The sequence below is a fragment of the Oncorhynchus nerka genome, linkage group LG7, assembly GCF_034236695.1.
Source record: "Oncorhynchus nerka isolate Pitt River linkage group LG7, Oner_Uvic_2.0, whole genome shotgun sequence".
Lineage (NCBI taxonomy): Eukaryota > Metazoa > Chordata > Actinopteri > Salmoniformes > Salmonidae > Oncorhynchus > Oncorhynchus nerka.
Window position 1 is genome coordinate 89,146,062 of NC_088402.1, and position 17,518 is coordinate 89,163,579.

Here is a 17,518-nt window from a genome sequence, read left to right on the forward strand (position 1 = left end):
GGGATGACCAGGGATGTTCTCTGTTTAGTTAGTCATCCAGATCAGAGGCAGTAGGGATGACCAGGGATATTCTCTGTTTAGTGAGTCCTCCAGATCAGAGGCAGTAGGGATGACCAGGGATGTTCTCTGTTTAGTGAGTCCTCCAGATCAGAGGCAGTAGGGATGATCAGGGATCTTCTCTGTTTAGTGAGTCCTCCAGATCAGAGGCAGTAGGGATGACCAGGGATGTTCTCTGTTTAGTGAGTCCTCCAGATCAGAGGCAGTAGGGATGACCAGGGATGTTCTCTGTTTAGATGAGGGATGACCTCCAGATCAGAGGCAGTAGGGATGACCAGGGATGTTCTCTGTTTAGTAGTCATCCAGTCCTGACCAGATCAGAGTCCTCCAGATCAGAGTAGGGATGACCAGGGATGTTCTCTGTTTAGTGAGTCCTCCAGATCAGAGGCAGTAGGGATGACCAGGGATATTCTCTGTTTAGTGAGTCCTCCAGATCAGAGGCAGTAGGGATGACCAGGGATGTTCTCTGTTTAGTGAGTCCTCCAGATCAGAGGCAGTAGGGATGATCAGAGTCCTCCAGATCTTCTCTGGAGTCTTCTCTGTTTAGTGAGTCCTCCAGATCAGAGGCAGGGATGACCAGGGATGTTCTCTGGGATGACCAGGGATGTTCTCTGTTTAGTGAGTCCTCCAGATCAGAGGCAGTAGGGATGACCAGGGATGTTCTCTGTTTAGTGAGTCCTCCAGATCAGAGACAGTAGGGATGACCAGGGATGTTCTCTTGAGAAGTATGTGAATTGAACCATTTTCCAGTCTTGCTAAGCATTCAAAATGTACTTTTGGGTGTCAGGGAAAATGTATGGAGTAAAAAGTACATGATTTTCTTTCGGAATGTAGTGAAGTAAAAGTAAAAATTGTAAAAAAAAAAATAAAATACAAATAGTAAAGTACTTATACCCCCAAAAACTATTTAAGAAGTACTATACAGTATTTTTACTTAAGTATTTTACACCAATGCACACTCAAACTAAAGGGCAACAGTAGGGCCAAATATAGTCCTTACTGCTTCTTTTTAAAAGTCTTTAGTGCAGTTTACCCAACCGAATGGTGTCTGGGTGAATGTTTTAAGGAGAGTCAATGAGGGGTTAATATGTCCAGCAGAGAAACTTTTGTGTGGGTTTCCTACCAGTGTGTAACCAACATTAGCATGAGCAACAATAGTGCAATCCGAGGTTCGCTTTCAAAATAAAAGTGCCCCGATTGAAACATGCGAAAATATTCAATTTTTTTTTTGAATTTCAATGGTTCCCAAACTTTTTATAGTCCAGTACCCTTCAAACATTCAACCTCCACCTGCGTATCTCCTCTAGCACCAGTGTCAGCGCACTCTCAAATGTTGTTTTTGACATCATTGTAAGCCTGCCAAATATAAGAATGAGTGTGAGTTTTTGTCACAACCAGGCTCTTGGGAAGTGACAAAGAGCTCTTATAGGATCAGGACACAAATAATAATTTATAATGTTTCTCTTTATTTAGGACAGAACAGCAGCCTCTGATGAGACACGGGGCGGGGGCCTACGCATATATGTGAACAAGAGCTGGTGCATGATATCTAAAGAAGTCTCAACGTTTTGCTCGCCTGAGGTGGAGTATCTCATGATAAGCTGTAGACTACACTATCTACCTAGAAAGTTTTCATCTGTATTTTTCGTAGCTGTCTACATACCACCACAGACCGATGCTGGCACTAAAACCGCACTCAATGAGCTGTATACCGCCATAAGCAAACAGGAAAATGCTCATCCAGAGGTGGCGCTCCTAGTGGCCGGGGACTTTAATGCAGGGAAACTTAAATCAGTTTTGCCTCATTTCTATCAGCATGTTAAATGTGCAACCAGAGGGGGGGAAAACTCTAGACCACCTTTTACTCCACACACAGAGACACGTACAAAGCTCTCCCTCGCCCTCCATTTGGCAAATCTGACCATAATTCTATCCTCCTGATTCCTGCTTACAAGCAAAAATTAAAGCAGGAAGCACCAGTGACACGGTCTATAAAAAAAAGTGGTCAGATGAAGCAGATGCTAAACTACAGGACTGTTTTGCAGCACAGACTGGAACATGTTCCGGGATTCTTCCGATGGCATTGAGGAGTACACCACACCAGTCACTGGCTTTATCAATAAGTGCATTGATGACGTCGTCCCCACAGTGACTGTACGTACATACCCCAACCAGAAGCCATGGATTACAGGCAACATTTGAAAAGCTGGTCATGGCTCACATCAACACCATTATCCCAGAAACCCTAAACCCACTCAAATTTGCATAACGCACCAACAAATCCACAGATGATGCAATCTCTATTGCACTCCACACTGCCCTTTAACACCTGGACAAAAGGAGCACCAATGTGAGAATGCTATTCATTGACTACAGCTCAGCGTTCAACAACATAGTGTCCTCAAAGCTCATCACTAAGCTCAGGACCCTGGGAATGAGCACCTCCCTCTGCAACTGGAACCTGGACTTCTTGACAACACATCCGCCACGCTGATCCTCAACACGGGGGCCCCTCAGGGGTGCGTGCTCAGCCCCCTCCTGTACTCCCTGTTCACTCATGACTGCACGGCCAGGCACAACTCCAACACTATCATTAAGTTTGCTGATGACACAACAGTGGTAGGCCTGATCACCGACAACGATGAGACAGCCTATAGGGAGGAGGTCAGAGACCTGACCGTGTGGTGCAAGGACAACAAAGTCTCCCTCAACGTGATCAAGACAAAGGAGATGATTGGGGACTACAGGAAAAAGAGGGTTTCAAGTTCCTTGGCATCCACATCACCAACATGACCCAAGCACACCAAGACAGTCATGAAGAGGGCACGACAACACCTATTCCCCCTCAGGAGACTGTAAAGATTTGGCATGGGTCAACAGATCCTCAAAAGGTTTTACAGCTGCACCATCGAGAGCATCCTGGCGGGTTGCAGCACCGCCTGGTACGGCAACTGCTCTTCTTCCGACAGCAAGGCACTACAGAGTGTAGTGCGTACGGCCCAGTACATCACCGGGGCCAGGCTACGTGCCATCCAGGACCTCTATACCAGTCGGTGTCAGAGAAAGGCCCCAAAAATGGTCAAAGACTCCAGACACCCTAGTCATAGACTGTTTCCTCTGCTACCCCAAGGCAAGCGGTACCGGAGCGCCAAGTCTAGGTACAATAAGCCTCCTAAATAGCTTCTACCCCCAAGCCATAAGACTCATGAGCAGCTAATCAGCTGCTGCTATTCTCTGTTATTATCTATGCATATCTATGCATAGTCATTAACACCTTATTTGTTCATCATTGTGAATAACTCACCACAGGTTAATGAGAATGAGAAGGGATTGCTTGAAAGGATGCACATCACTCTGCAATGTCGGGTTATATGGGAGAGAGTCTCAGTCTTAAATCATTTTCCACACACAGTCTGTGCCTGTATTTAGTTTTCATGCTAGTGAGGGCCGAGAATCCACTCTCACATAGGTACGTGGTTGGAAACGGCATCAGTGTCTTAACAGCACGATTTTCCAAGGAGGGGTACTCTGAGCACAGCCCTATCCAGAAATCTGCCTGTGGCTTCTCATTAAATTACATTTTCACAGAACCGCTTGTTGCAATTTCGATGAGGCTCTCTTGTTCAGATATGGGTAAGTGGACTGGAGGCAGGGCATGAAAGGGATAACGAATCCAGTTGTTTGTGTTCTGTTTTGGGAAAGTACCTGTGTAATTGCTCACCCAACTCACTCAGGTGCTTCACAATATCACATTTGACATTGTCTGTAAGCTTGAGTTCATTTGCACACAAAATAAATCATACAATGATGGAAAGACCTGTGTGTTGTCCTTGTTAATGCAGACAGAGAAGAGCTCCAACTCCTTAATCATAGCCTCATTTTTGTCCTGCACATTGGATATAGTTGCGGAGAGAAAAAACATCACCCAGATAGGCCAGTCGTGTGGGGGACTCATCATCATGCAAGTGAAAATGATGGTCAGTAATGAAAACGTTAAGCTCGTCTCTCAATTTAAAAAAAAAAACGTGTCCATACTTTGCCCCTTTATAACCAGCGTACTTCTGTATGTTGTAAAAGCGTCACATGGTTGCTGCCCATATAATTGCGTAATGCCGAAAATACAAGAGAGTTCAGGGGCCTTGCTTTAACAAAGTTAATCATTTTCACTGTAGTGTCCAAAACATCTTTCAATCTGTAAGGCACATCCTTGGCAGTAAGAGCTTCTTGGTGGATGCTGCAGTGTAGCTTAGGGGCGTCGGGAGCAACTGCTTGCACGTTACCACTCCACTATGTCTCCTTGTCAATGTTTTTGATCCATCAGTACAGATACCAACACACCTTGACAACCAAAGTCCATTTGATGTCACAAAGCTGTCCAGTACTTTAAAACTATCCTCTCCTGTTCTCCTGGTTTCCAGTGGTTTGCAGAAGAGGATGTCTTCCTTAATTGACCCCCCATAAACGTAACGGACATATATCGGGAGCTGTGCCAGGCCCGCCAAGTCTGTTGACTCATCCAACTGTAACGCATATAATTCACTGGCTTGTATGCAAAGCAGTAACTGTTTCAAAACATCTCCAGCCATGTCACTGACGCTTCGAGAAACAGTGTTGTTTGATGAAGTCGTTGTCCGTATAGTTTTTGTTGGCCTTTTCATCACCCACATGTATAGCCCCGTTGGAAAATCTAAATGAACTGTTTGAAAATGTGAATCACATTTTTATTTGGCTTACCCCCGACGGCATTGCGCGTACACTTATCCCAGTTTGGGAATAGCCGATCTAGTTAAATTGTGTCACGAGTCCACATTTGGATCCGTTTGCATGTTTCGATGGGAGACTTTTATTTTGAAGGCAACCCGCCGATTCTATGAGTGTGCTCACACTAATGTTGTTCATGACACACACATTAACTTTACAACTACAGTTTTCAGGATCCTTTGACGCGGTGACTTGTTCACCCAAGCAACTAGGCCTATTCGTTGATGGAATAAGTGTATATTGGAATGCTGGAAAACTATTCGTGCCTTGTTAGTGAGTGTAGATTGACCTAGCGCGCAGTAGTTTTGGATATCATGGCCGTTGATAATCAGACTGTTGTGTACATTTCAGAACAGATAGTTATTTTGATTTCGTGTGCCTTGTCTTTTTTGGGCTCTTTACTTATTATCTTTACGTACATCATTTGGCCAGATTTGAGGACAACGCCGAGAACACTTCTGGTCTACTTGTCCGTGGCTGACTTGTTGTCTGCGGGCTCGTACGCATACGGAGTTTGGAGTGTCTTTGAATCAAACTCTGTGGATTGCGTCGTTCAAGGAGCGATCTCTACTTTCGCCAACACCAGTTCGTTTTTCTGGACTGTCGCTATCGCTATATATCTGTACATTTTAATCGTCAAGTCGAATCAAAGACAAGCTGACAGCTTCGTGTTATGTTTTCACGTTATCAGGTGGGTACTTGCGCTTGATTCATTTTCATATAATCAAAATAATAACAGTTGTATAAACTGTGAAATGTTTTTGATTGATTAGATTTGAGTTTGGGATATGGTCTGTGAAATATCAAGGCCAAGAGTCACCTGATCCAGCTATGTTGTTTCTCTACTCTAGTATGACGCGTTTATGAATATTCATGAGGAATAAATTACCTTTTCAATACCTGGGAATTTCAGCACTTCTGACGTTAGGCTGTTTCACCATGTAACTTGGTATTAATTCCGCGTTCACATGCGAGTCGCAACTATGAAACGGACATTTCCAACCTTCTAACTGGTTGTAGTTATGCACGTGCTGCGTTCAAGGAGTCAGCAAGTCAGACATTTCCGAGTTTAGTTCGGACTAGCATGTGTACGCGGCATATAAATTCTGTGACCTGGTATTGTACATATGGTAGACGTATTATACATTGTACTGTAGTGTAAACTATTGATACTGTTTCAAACCGTATGAAAATTAGACTCTGAGCGTCTTCAGGGCTACACCTGAAGCACATGCACACCTATTGTCTCCTGTTTACTCAATTTGGCTAAATTAACACCCAATTAATACTCAATTAATGGTCAATTAATACCGAATGACACATTAGAGCATGTTTTGCAGTACACCTTACATCCAGTCCACTGAAATAGAGTTGAATGGACACCACAGAAAAATTGTAGGTTTCTTATTGATAAACAATACAGAAAGAATAGTCTGCCTTTTGGACAATTCTTCACTGAGTTGCTATTTAAGCAATAAGGCCTGAGGAGGTGTGGTATATGGACAATATACCACGGCTAAGGGCTGTTCTTCGGCACGACGCAATGCGGAATACCTGGACACAGCCCTTAGCCGTGGTATATTGGCCATATAACACAAACCCCCAAGGTGCCTTATTGCTATTATAAACTGGTTACCAATATATAATTAGAGCAGTAAAAATATATATATTTTGTCATACCTGTTATATACGGTCTGATATACCACGGCTGTCAGGACTTGACCCACCCAGTTTATATATATTTTTGTATATAACATCAAAACCCTTTCTTCACCTCAGAGCCCAGGCAGTGGACATGCCTTGTTACAATGTGTGTTGTGTTCTATAATGAATTCTCCAGTGATCCCTTTTCTATTGAACCTTACACAACAGAACCATTTCACACAACAAGGCCATTCATAGTACATGAATAATAACAAACATACAGTTGAAGTCGGAAGTTTACATACACCATAGCCAAATACATTTAAACTCAGTTTTTCACAATTCCTGACATTTAATCAGAGTAAAAATGCATTGTCTCAGGTCAGTTAGGATCACCACTGTTAAGAATTGTTTGATGATTGTCTCATGTCAGAGGCACTGAGTTTGAAGGTAGACCTTGAAATACATCCACAGGTACACCTCCAATTGACTCAAATGATGTCAATTAGCCTGTCAGAAGCTTCTAAAGCCATGACATCATTTTCTGGAATTTTCCAAGCTGTTGAAAGGCATAGTCAACTTAGAGTATGTACACTTCTGACCCACTGGAATTGTGATAAAGTGAAATAATCTGTCTGTAAACAATTGTTGGAAGAATTAATAGTGTCGTGCACAAAGTAGATGTCCTAACCGACTTGCCAAAACTATAGTTTGATATCAAGAAATTTGTGGAGGGGTTGAAAAACAAGTTTTAATGACTCCAACCTAAGTGGATGTAAACTTCCGACTTCAACTGTTTATGTAATTATAGGTGCCAAATCAGACTTTAGTTCCAGTATTTGAAATAATTTGTAATACTTTATCTGGCCTTGATTGAGCTTGCCTGCTCCAATGGAAGCAATAGAAATAGTTGCAAAAGTGCAACCCCATCCTGCACTCCAGACAGACCAGAGCAAACGCTGAAATTATTTATAAGATGTTGAATAGTATTTGAACCAAGTTTTGATCCCAGTACACTTTTTCTATAAACTAAGATAAGATACTAAAATAAGCTCAAAAGGGAGCAGTTGATTGAGGTTTCTGTACCTTGTGTCCCAAATGGCACTCCATGCCCTACAGTGCTTTCGGAGAGATATCGGACCCCTGCCCTTTTTCACATTTTGTTACGTTACAGCCTTATTCTAAAATGGATTCGCTTGTTGTTTTTCCCTCATCCATCTACACACAATACCCCATAATGACATCACAATACCCAATACCCCATAATGATACCCCATAATGACATCACAATACCCCATAATGACATCACAATACCCCATAATGACATCACAATACCCCATAATGATGAAGCAAAAACAGTTTTTCTTTTTTTTTTTAATCCTTATTTACATACGTTTTCAGACCCTTTGCTATGAGACTCGAAATAGATCTCAGGTGCATCCTGTTTCCATTGATCATCCTTGAGATGTTTCTACAACTTGATTGGTGTTGTCTCTACCTTCTTGCCCTTTGTGCTGTTGTCTGTGCCCAATAATGTTTGTACCATGTTTTGTGTCGCTACCATGCTGTGTTGTCATATGTTACTGCCTTGCTATGTTGTTGTCTTTAGGTCTCTATGTTGTGGTTTCTCTCGTCGTGATGTGTGTTTTGTCATTATTATATATTTTTATTTTTTATCCCAGCCCCCGTCCCTGCAGGAGGCCTTTTGGTAGGCCGTCATTGTAAATAATAATTTGTTCTTAACTGACTTGCGTAGTTAAAGGTTTAAATAACAAACAATTGGAGTCCACATGTGGTAAATTATATTGATTGGATATGATTTGGAAAGGCACACACCTGTCTATATAAGGTCCCAAAGTTGACAGTGAATGTCAGAGCACCAAGCCATGAGGTCGATGGAATTGTCCGTAGAGCTCCGAGGCACGATTGTGTTGAGGCACAGGTCTGGGGAAGGGTACCAAAAAATGTCTGCAGCATTGAAGGTCCCCAAGAACACAGTGGCCTCCATCATTCTTAAATTGAAGTTTGGAACCACAGACTCTTCCTAGAGCTGGGCGCCCAGCCAAACTGAGCAATTGGGGGTGAAGGGTCTTGGTCACAGAGGTGACCAAGAACCCAATGTTCCTCTGGAGATAAAACCTTCCAGAAGGACAACCATCTCTGCAGCACTCTACCAATCAGGCCTTTATGGTAGTGGCCAGGCGGAAGCCACTCCTCAGCAAAAGGCACATGACTGCCCGCTTGGAGTTTGCCAAATGGCACCTAAAGGACTCTCGGACTGTGAGAAACAATATTCTCTGGTCTGATGAAACCAAGATTGAATACTTTGGCCTGAATGCCAAGTGTCACATCTGGAGGAAACCTGGCACCATCCCTACGGTGAAGCAGGGTGGTGGTGGCAGCATCATGCTGTGGGGATGTTTTTCAGTGGCAGGGACTGGGAGACTAGTCAGGATCGAGGGAAAGATGAACGGAGCAAAATACACAGAGATCCTTGATGAAAACCTGCTCAGGACCTCTGACTGGGGGGCGAAGGTTCACCTTCCAACAGGACAACGACCCAAAGCACACAGCCAAGATAACACAGGAGTGGCTTCGGGACAAGTCTCTGAATGTCCATGAGGGGCCCAGACTTGAACCCGATCGAACATCTCTGGAGACCTCAAAATAGCTGTGCAGGTCCCCTCTAACCTGACAGAGCTTGAGAGGATCTGCAGAGAAGAATGGGAGAAACTCTCTAAATACTGGTGTGCCAAGCTTGTAGCCTCATACCCAAGAAGTCTTGAAGACTTACTTGCCGAGTGCACTGTATTTATGAAATGGCCTTAGCCATGCCTCCTGTAAGACTCTGTTTCATCTGTATTTATGAAATGGCCTTAGCCATGCCTCCTGTAAGACTGTTTCATCTGTATTTATGAAATGGCCTTACCCATGCCTCCTGTAAGACTGTTTCATCTGTATTTATGAAATGGCCTTACCCATGCCTCCTGTAAGACTGTTTCATCTGTATTTATGAATGGCCTTAGCCATGCCTCCTGTAAGACTCTGTTTCATCTGTATTTATGAATGGCCTTACCCATGCCTCCTGTAAGACTCTGTTCCATCTGTATTTATGAAATGGCCTTAGCCATGCCTCCTGTAAGACTCTGTTCCATCTGTATTTATGAATGGCCTTACCCATGCCTCCTGTAAGACTCTGTTCCATCTGTATTTATGAAATGGCCTTAGCCATGCCTCCTGTAAGACTCTGTTCCATCTGTATTTATGAATGGCCTTACCCATGCCTCCTGTAAGACTCTGTTCCATCTGTATTTATGAATGGCCTTAGCCATGCCTCCTGTAAGACTGTTTCATCTGTATTTATGAATGGCCTTAGCCATGCCTCCTGTAAGACTCTGTTTCATCTGTATTTATGAATGGCCTTAGCCATGCCTCCTGTAAGACTGTTTCATCTGTATTTATGAATGGCCTTACCCATGCCTCCTGTAAGACTGTTTCATCTGTATTTATGAATGGCCTTACCCATGCCTCCTGTAAGACTGTTTCATCTGTATTTATGAATGGCCTTAGCCATGCCTCCTGTAAGACTGTTTCATCTGTATTTATGAATGGCCTTACCCATGCCTCCTGTAAGACTGTTTCATCTGTATTTATGAATGGCCTTACCCATGCCTCCTGTAAGACTGTTTCATCTGTATTTATGAATGGCCTTAGCCATGCCTCCTGTAAGACTGTTTCATCTGTATTTATGAATGGCCTTACCCATGCCTCCTGTAAGACTCTGTTTCATCTGTATTTATGAATGGCCTTACCCATGCCTCCTGTAAGACTGTTTCATCTGTATTTATGAATGGCCTTAGCCATGCCTCCTGTAAGACTCTGTTTCATCTGTATTTATGAATGGCCTTACCCATGCCTCCTGTAAGACTCTGTTCCATCTGTATTTATGAATGGCCTTACCCATGCCTCCTGTAAGACTGTTTCATCTGTATTTATGAATGGCCTTACCCATGCCTCCTGTAAGACTGTTTCATCTGTATTTATGAATGGCCTTATGCCTCCATGCCTCCTGTAAGACTCTGTTTCATCTGTATTTATGAATGGCCTTACCCATGCCTCCTGTAAGACTGTTTCATCTGTATTTATGAATGGCCTTACCCATGCCTCCTGTAAGACTCTGTTTCATCTGTATTTATGAATGGCCTTACCCATGCCTCCTGTAAGACTGTTTCATCTGTATTTATGAATGGCCTTACCCATGCCTCCTGTAAGACTCTGTTTCATCTGTATTTGTGCTACGAAGCAAAAATGTGTCATAATGAAGGTTTACTGCTTCCTCTCTAATATATGAGTAGTATTTTGAATTTGAAAACATTGTTTTTCTACATTTTAATTTATAAATATTGAAAAATTAGACATGAATATTGAACTATTTTTGATTTTGTAAATTTTTCAATATATTGTTTAACATAATATATTTCAGAGTGGGATCACTGGGTGAAAAAAAATATATTTCAGTTATTTTTGTATTTATTAATTTGCTAAAATTTCTAAACTTGTTTTTGCTTTGTCATTTATGGGGTATTGTGTATAGATTGATGCGTGGGGTGGGGTGGGGGGTGATTGTAATCTGTTTTAGGATAAGGCTCTTACGTAACAATGTGGAAAAAGTCAAGGGGTCTGACTACTTTCCGAGTGCAATGTATATAATGCCCTGGTCAACCGTAGTGTCCTATATATGGAATAGGGTACCTGAATGGAATGAGTCCAGAAATATCCTTCAATTATATTACGAGTCGTGAATTGAAGATGTTGGCCCTCAGTGAGTGGAAGATTACCTGAACACACAGGGCGTCACGCTCTCCCTCAGTCAGTGGAAGATTACCTGAACACACAGGGCGTCACACTTACCTGAACGCGCAGGGCGTCACGCTCTCCCTCAGTGAGTGGAAGATTACCTGAACGCGCAGGACGTCACGCTCTCCCTCAGTGAGTGGAAGATTACCTGAACACACAGGGCGTCACGCTCTCCCTCAGTGAGTGGAAGATTACCTGAACGCGCAGGACATCACTCTCTCCCTCAGTGAGTGGAAGATTACCTGAACACACAGGGCGTCACGCTCTCCCTCAGTGAGTGGAAGATTACCTGAACACACAGGGCGTCACGCTCTCCCTCAGTGAGTGGAAGATTACCTGAACACACAGGGCGTCACGCTCTCCCTCAGTGAGTGGAAGATTACCTGAACACACAGGGCGTCACGCTCTCCCTCAGTGAGTGGAAGATTACCTGAACGCGCAGGGCGTCACTCTCTCCCTCAGTGAGTGGAAGATTACCTGAACGCGCAGGACGTCACTCTCTCCCTCAGTGAGTGGAAGATTACCTGAACGCGCAGGGCGTCACGCTCTCCCTCAGTGAGTGGAAGATTACCTGAACGCGCAGGGCGTCACGCTCTCCCTCAGTGAGTGGAAGATTACCTGAACGCGCAGTGCGTCACGCTCTCCCTCAGTGAGTGGAAGATTACCTGAACGCGCAGGGCGTCACGCTCTCCCTCAGTGAGTGGAAGATTACCTGAACGCGCAGGGCGTCACGCTCTCCCCAGAACTGCTGATGTGATGTTCATTGTCACAAGTGGCGCAATGGGCTTGTTGAGCATTGCAGGCGGCTACCGACTGACTGATCTACAAATCACCTTGCATCATATATAACCGCTCGCTTATTATTTTTTTAGATCAGTCAGTTACCATTTACCCCCCAATGCATCATGGGTTTGATGCTCTCGAACACGGCCAACATCTCATCTTGGGTTTTAAGGCTCAAAATTAAAGGGGGAGCATGTTGAAATGTTAGCCTTGATCCACACTGAGTGGTTCTGTTTCGTATAGTTAAACGATAGTGAAATAAAGTCGATTCAGTTTACATACAGGCTACTGAAATGTTACACTATATATGACTATGTGTGACTTTGCAGGAAGTGAGTTGCAGATTTTGGGGTTGCACTTTCAACATGTAGGCTATATAGCGAGGCCTATTAACAGTATTTCTTAGTAGCATGACATAGTTGCACATAATGATCACCAGACTGTAGAGGAAGTGTGTGGCTGCCAAGCTAGTCAGGAGGTTCACAATTAAATGTAAATTAATTCATTATTCCTGCTCATCCACCACCACCTCCTCTTCCACTGTCTCCTCCTCCACCTCTTCCCCTGTCTCCTCCTCCATCTCTTCCTCCTCTTCCCCTGTCTCCTCCTCCACCTCTTCCTCCTCTTCCCCTGTCTCCTCCTCCACCTCTTCCTCCTCTTCCCCTGTCTCCTCCTCCACCTCTTCCTCCTCTTCCCCTGTCTCCTCCTCCACCTCTTCCTCCTCTTCCCCTGTCTCCTCTTCCTCCTCTTCCCCTGTCTCCTCCTCCATCTCTTCCCCTGTCTCCTCCTCCATCTCTTCCCCTGTCTCCTCCTCCATCTCTTCCCCTGTCTCCTCCTCCATCTCTTCCCCTGTCTCCTCCTCCATCTCTTCCCCTGTCTCCTCCTCCATCTCTTCCCCCGTCTCCTCTCCTCCTCTTCCCCCCGTCTCCTCTTCCTCCTCTTCCCCGTCTCCTCTTCCTCCTCTTCCCCCGTCTCCTCTTCCTCCTCTTCCCCGTCTCCTCTTCCTCCTCTTCCCCGTCTCCTCTTCCTCCTCTTCCCCGTCTCCTCTTCCTCCTCTTCCCCGTCTCCTCTTCTTCCTCCTCTTCCCCCGTCTCCTCTTCCTCCTCTTCCCCGTCTCCACCTCTTCCCCGTCTCCTCCTCCACCTCTTCCCCGTCTCCTCCTCTTCCCCGTCTCCTCCTCTTCCCCCCCCCAGCTGGGGCATCCCTCTAGGTATCACAGTAGCAGCTCTGGCTCTGGGCCGTATTGGCTACGATGCATCGGAGGTGTCTGTGGGTTGGTGCTGGGTGAAGATCCAGGCTCCAGACCATGTCCTGTGGATGCTGCTCACTGGGAAGATATGGGAGTTCCTGGCCTATCTCACCCTCCCCGTCCTCTATGTCCTCATCAAGAAGCACATCCACAGAGCGGTGAGGATCTGTTACAATCTATACCCCAGTACTATTGACCAAAAAAATAAAATGTTTAGCTAAATTCATGATGATACATTGATTTTGCAGAGTTCTCGAGGTGCCTTTACTAATTCCAGTGTAGACTATCACAGACATTTTCCATGGCAGGTCTCAAGCACATTTATCCACTTGATAAATATTCCTGTTTTCTCTCTATGTCGTCCAGCATGCGGCTCTGTCTGAGTACCGGCCCATCCTGGCCTGCAGTCCTCTGTCCCAGTCCCTTTCCAATATGGCCGACAGGAAGATGACCCTTATCCCCATCATCTTCATCGCCCTGCGTATCTGGAGTACCGTGCGTTTCCTGCTGATGCTGGCTGACTCGCCCGCCAGGCAGAACCCTGTTCTCGTCACACTACATGTGAGTTTGTGTTGGCACATCTCCAGGACTCCATGTTCTATCCTCACCAATGATTCTCATAACCTGCCGCAGCATGTGTGCAGTAGGGTTTCCGTTAGCCGGTAATAGCCAACTTTTGTTCCGATTTTTAGAAAAGCCAATAAATAAAATTGGCACCGGCCTGGTTGTCCAGGTGAAGAAGAAACAATCCCACTGTGAAATAATGTTTTATAGCCTCTTCATTGAAGGAAATGCATTAGATTGGTCATGTTTATCGGTCTGTAGGTTCATTAGCAAAATATAGTGGAATTAACTTGACGTTTTGTGTAGTATATTTGTTATGGATCTTATTTATCACATGGTCTTTGCGCTGTCTAATATATTTTCCACTCAAGAGGTGCTGCTACAGCGTCGTATGGTGCTTTCAAGACAACTGCGAACTCAGAAAAAAACGAGGTCCAATCATGACATCGGTGATCTTCAGGTCGGAAAGTTGGAGCTCCTAGAAAGAGGCTTGACTTCCCGAGTTGGAATTCTGAATTGCATGACCATTGAAAACGACTTTTCCCAGTCGGAGCTCCCCCCCTCCAGTTCAAAGTTGTCTTGAACGCACTGAAGTCTGAGATATCCGAGGACCCAGATGTTTTAAACGCGGCATCAAACGACAACGGAAGGCAGGCTTCATCAGCGCGACACACACCACTTTGGTTGGAGGCCGTATGAATTTTGTCATAAACATATATTTAATCGTTTGAAACCTCAACTATTTTAATACATATTAAGCGGCACGTCTTACCTTGCTTTAAAGTAGCTTAGTAGATCTCATCTACATTTTTAACGGATATTTTCATCTTTGTCACATGAAACCGCTCGCATTTGCAGTGTGCCCTTTTGACAACGGTGCTTTTCCCGCGAATTGCGTTATGGAACGAACATTCGCGCATTGCCTACCGCCTTCTGCGTATTGCTTCTCTTTAAAATGTGAATAAATAATAGTTTATCAACATTTTAAGCTAAAGGTTATCTGTTCCATCACTCTCTTTTTAACGTTTTTTAATTTTTAATCCACCAACCCCTCTTTCCTTCATTCCATCTTTAACATTCATCCTTTAGTCATATATCCATCCACCAACCCCTCTTTCCTTCATTCCATCTTTAACATTCATCCTTTAGTCATATATCCATCCACCAACCCCTCTTTCCTTCATTCCATCTTTAACATTCATCCTTTAGTCATATATCCATCCACCAACCCCTCTTTCCTTCATTCCATCTTTAACATTCATCCTTTAGTCATATATCCATCCACCAACCCCTCTTTTTCCTTCATTCCATCTTTAACATTCATCCTTTAGTCATATATCCATCCACCAACCCCTCTTTCCTTCATTCCATCTTTAACATTCATCCTTTAGTCATATATCCATCCACCAACCCCTCTTTCCTTCATTCCATCTTTAACATTCATCCTTTAGTCATATATCCATCCACCAACCCCTCTTTCCTTCATTCCATCTTTAACATTCATCCTTTAGTCATATATCCATCCGTTAATGGTTTCATCTGTTTCTCTAGGGCATTGGGAACACCTTCCAGGGAGCTGCAAACTGTATCATGTTTGTCCTGTTCACCCAGCCAATCCGCTCCCGTCTCTCCACCATGCTCTGCTGCTGCTCCTGCAGGGGCAGGTCTGGGGCCTCCCTCATACCCTCCAACACACCCAACCACAGTGGTTTGGGCCTGGATGTGGAGACCCCCTCACAACCAGAGGACACCCCGAATACCAGCTCTCGTGGCTGGCCGGACGGCTGCTGACCCTGGATCTGAATGGCTAGACGGAGCACGCTCGCACCCTGACTGGCTTTCTGAGACACTTTTCACACTACTGAGCCGAGCTGTACTTCGCTGGCCACATCCTCTGCTATAGATGCCTGGTGCTGTGTGAAAGCAGAGCATCAGAGCTAGGACCGACGTTGAGTTGGGGGGGGTTGGAAACAAACTTCCGTACTGCAATCCACTCATTAATGCAAGTGTGTGTGTGGGGGGGGGGTTGCAAATTCTGCAGACGTGTGCACGTTGTACGGCCTCTCCTGACAGGCCACACATTCAACATGCACTTTAGGTGATGAGGATAATCAAAGCATTAAGCATGTCGTTTTTGTTGGAAGAGATTACTTGCTGTGCTCAGTCACTAGCATTGGACCATCCATAAGGGTGAACGCCAAGGTCATTCTAGCGGTGAAGTTGTACATAGGGGCTCTGTTCAAAAGTTGTGCACTATATAGGGAATAGGGTGCCATTTGGGAAGCACATGTGGATTTATTTTTAAGTTTTTTTTTTTTTTTTTTTTCCCCAAGGCAAATTTTATGTTGTTCTAACATATCGGTGTCTTCCTATTCTTGTATTAGAGAAACAGACAGTGCAATTTAATATTGTTATTTTTTATACCGGGTTATCGTTGAGTTTTTAGCATTGTTTAACAATGTACTTTTGTATATCAAATTAATTTTGCATCTATACTGTTTTTGTAAATGGCACCGTATCATTACTACCAATGACGTTTACAAAATCCCACAACCTACTGAAATATGGCGGCCAATTTGGCTGTACGAAGAGTCTATGTTCTGAAAAGGGCTCTCGCTCAACATAGTATATTGGTAAAGGTAAAGGTGTGACGGTAAAGGTGTGCCTTATCAATAGCTGTCTACTTTGCCTTCTCTTTCTACTTCTTTTGTTTTTTTTTAACTGACGTTTTTGAAATGTGAATCATAATAAAGACTAATAAATCCACTAAAGACTGATCTCTGAGCTACAACTGTCATTTTCCTCTGTCAACTCCATATCCTGAACAATGTATTTGAATTAGGCGATTCATTGCTTTTTGCGGAAAAATAACATTTAAAGCTATTTTTATTTTTTTGGGATAATGTGTCAGGCCTGGCCAAAAGTAGTGCACTATATAGGAAATAGGGTGCCATTTTGGATGCAGTGAAAGTGCTGCTGTGTTTAGGGGGAGAACTGCTCTCGACCAGGAGGGATTATTGTTTTATTGACCTTTCCAGAGGTCAAGTGGCTGTTGCAGGAGTCACTGATTGAAGAGGGAGGATGGTTGGTAAAGTTGATTTATTGATCATTCTGTGGTCTCTCTAATTGTGATTGATTAGACATGTTGTGCGAAGATAAAAGAGGAAGAAGATTGCTTTATTGTTTTGTCACAAGACGCACAGAATAGTTTTTGTGTCTCTGGCTCGGTAGATGTGGTCCTCTGTGGGCAGTCTAACACTGTATGTGGTGTCATTTGCCATGGGCGATCAGTCAGCCCTTCTCCTTTATGTCCTAACCAAAACATACAGTCCCTACATTGTGCTCTCGATGTTGCAGTTCAGTTTCCCTTATTTATTATGGGGTCAACAAACAATGGATTATTTGTTTTATAAAAAGAACAACAAAGGCCTGAGGATAGACCCTATTCTAGCCTGGTGCCAGATGTGTTTGTGCTGTCTTGCCAACTCCTATGGTCAGTGGAGGCTGTTGAGGGGAAGACGGCTCATAATGGCTGGGGACCATGTGTTTGATACCATTCTGCTGCATCCATTACCACGAGCCTGTCCTCAACAATTTACGGTG

General features: G+C 44.1%; 1 protein-coding gene across 1 annotated transcript; it reads left to right on the forward strand.

Annotated features, from left to right (window-relative positions):
• The first annotated feature begins 4,990 nt into the window (after positions 1-4,990).
• Positions 4,991-16,692, forward strand: gpr157 (G protein-coupled receptor 157). Its single transcript, XM_029665305.2, has 4 exons — positions 4,991-5,509; positions 13,296-13,509; positions 13,718-13,912; positions 15,467-16,692. Exons 1-4 carry the CDS (start codon positions 5,133-5,135, stop codon positions 15,704-15,706), a joined length of 1,026 nt encoding a protein of 341 aa, XP_029521165.1. The 5' UTR covers positions 4,991-5,132; the 3' UTR covers positions 15,707-16,692.
• Positions 16,693-17,518: the final 826 nt, after the last annotated feature.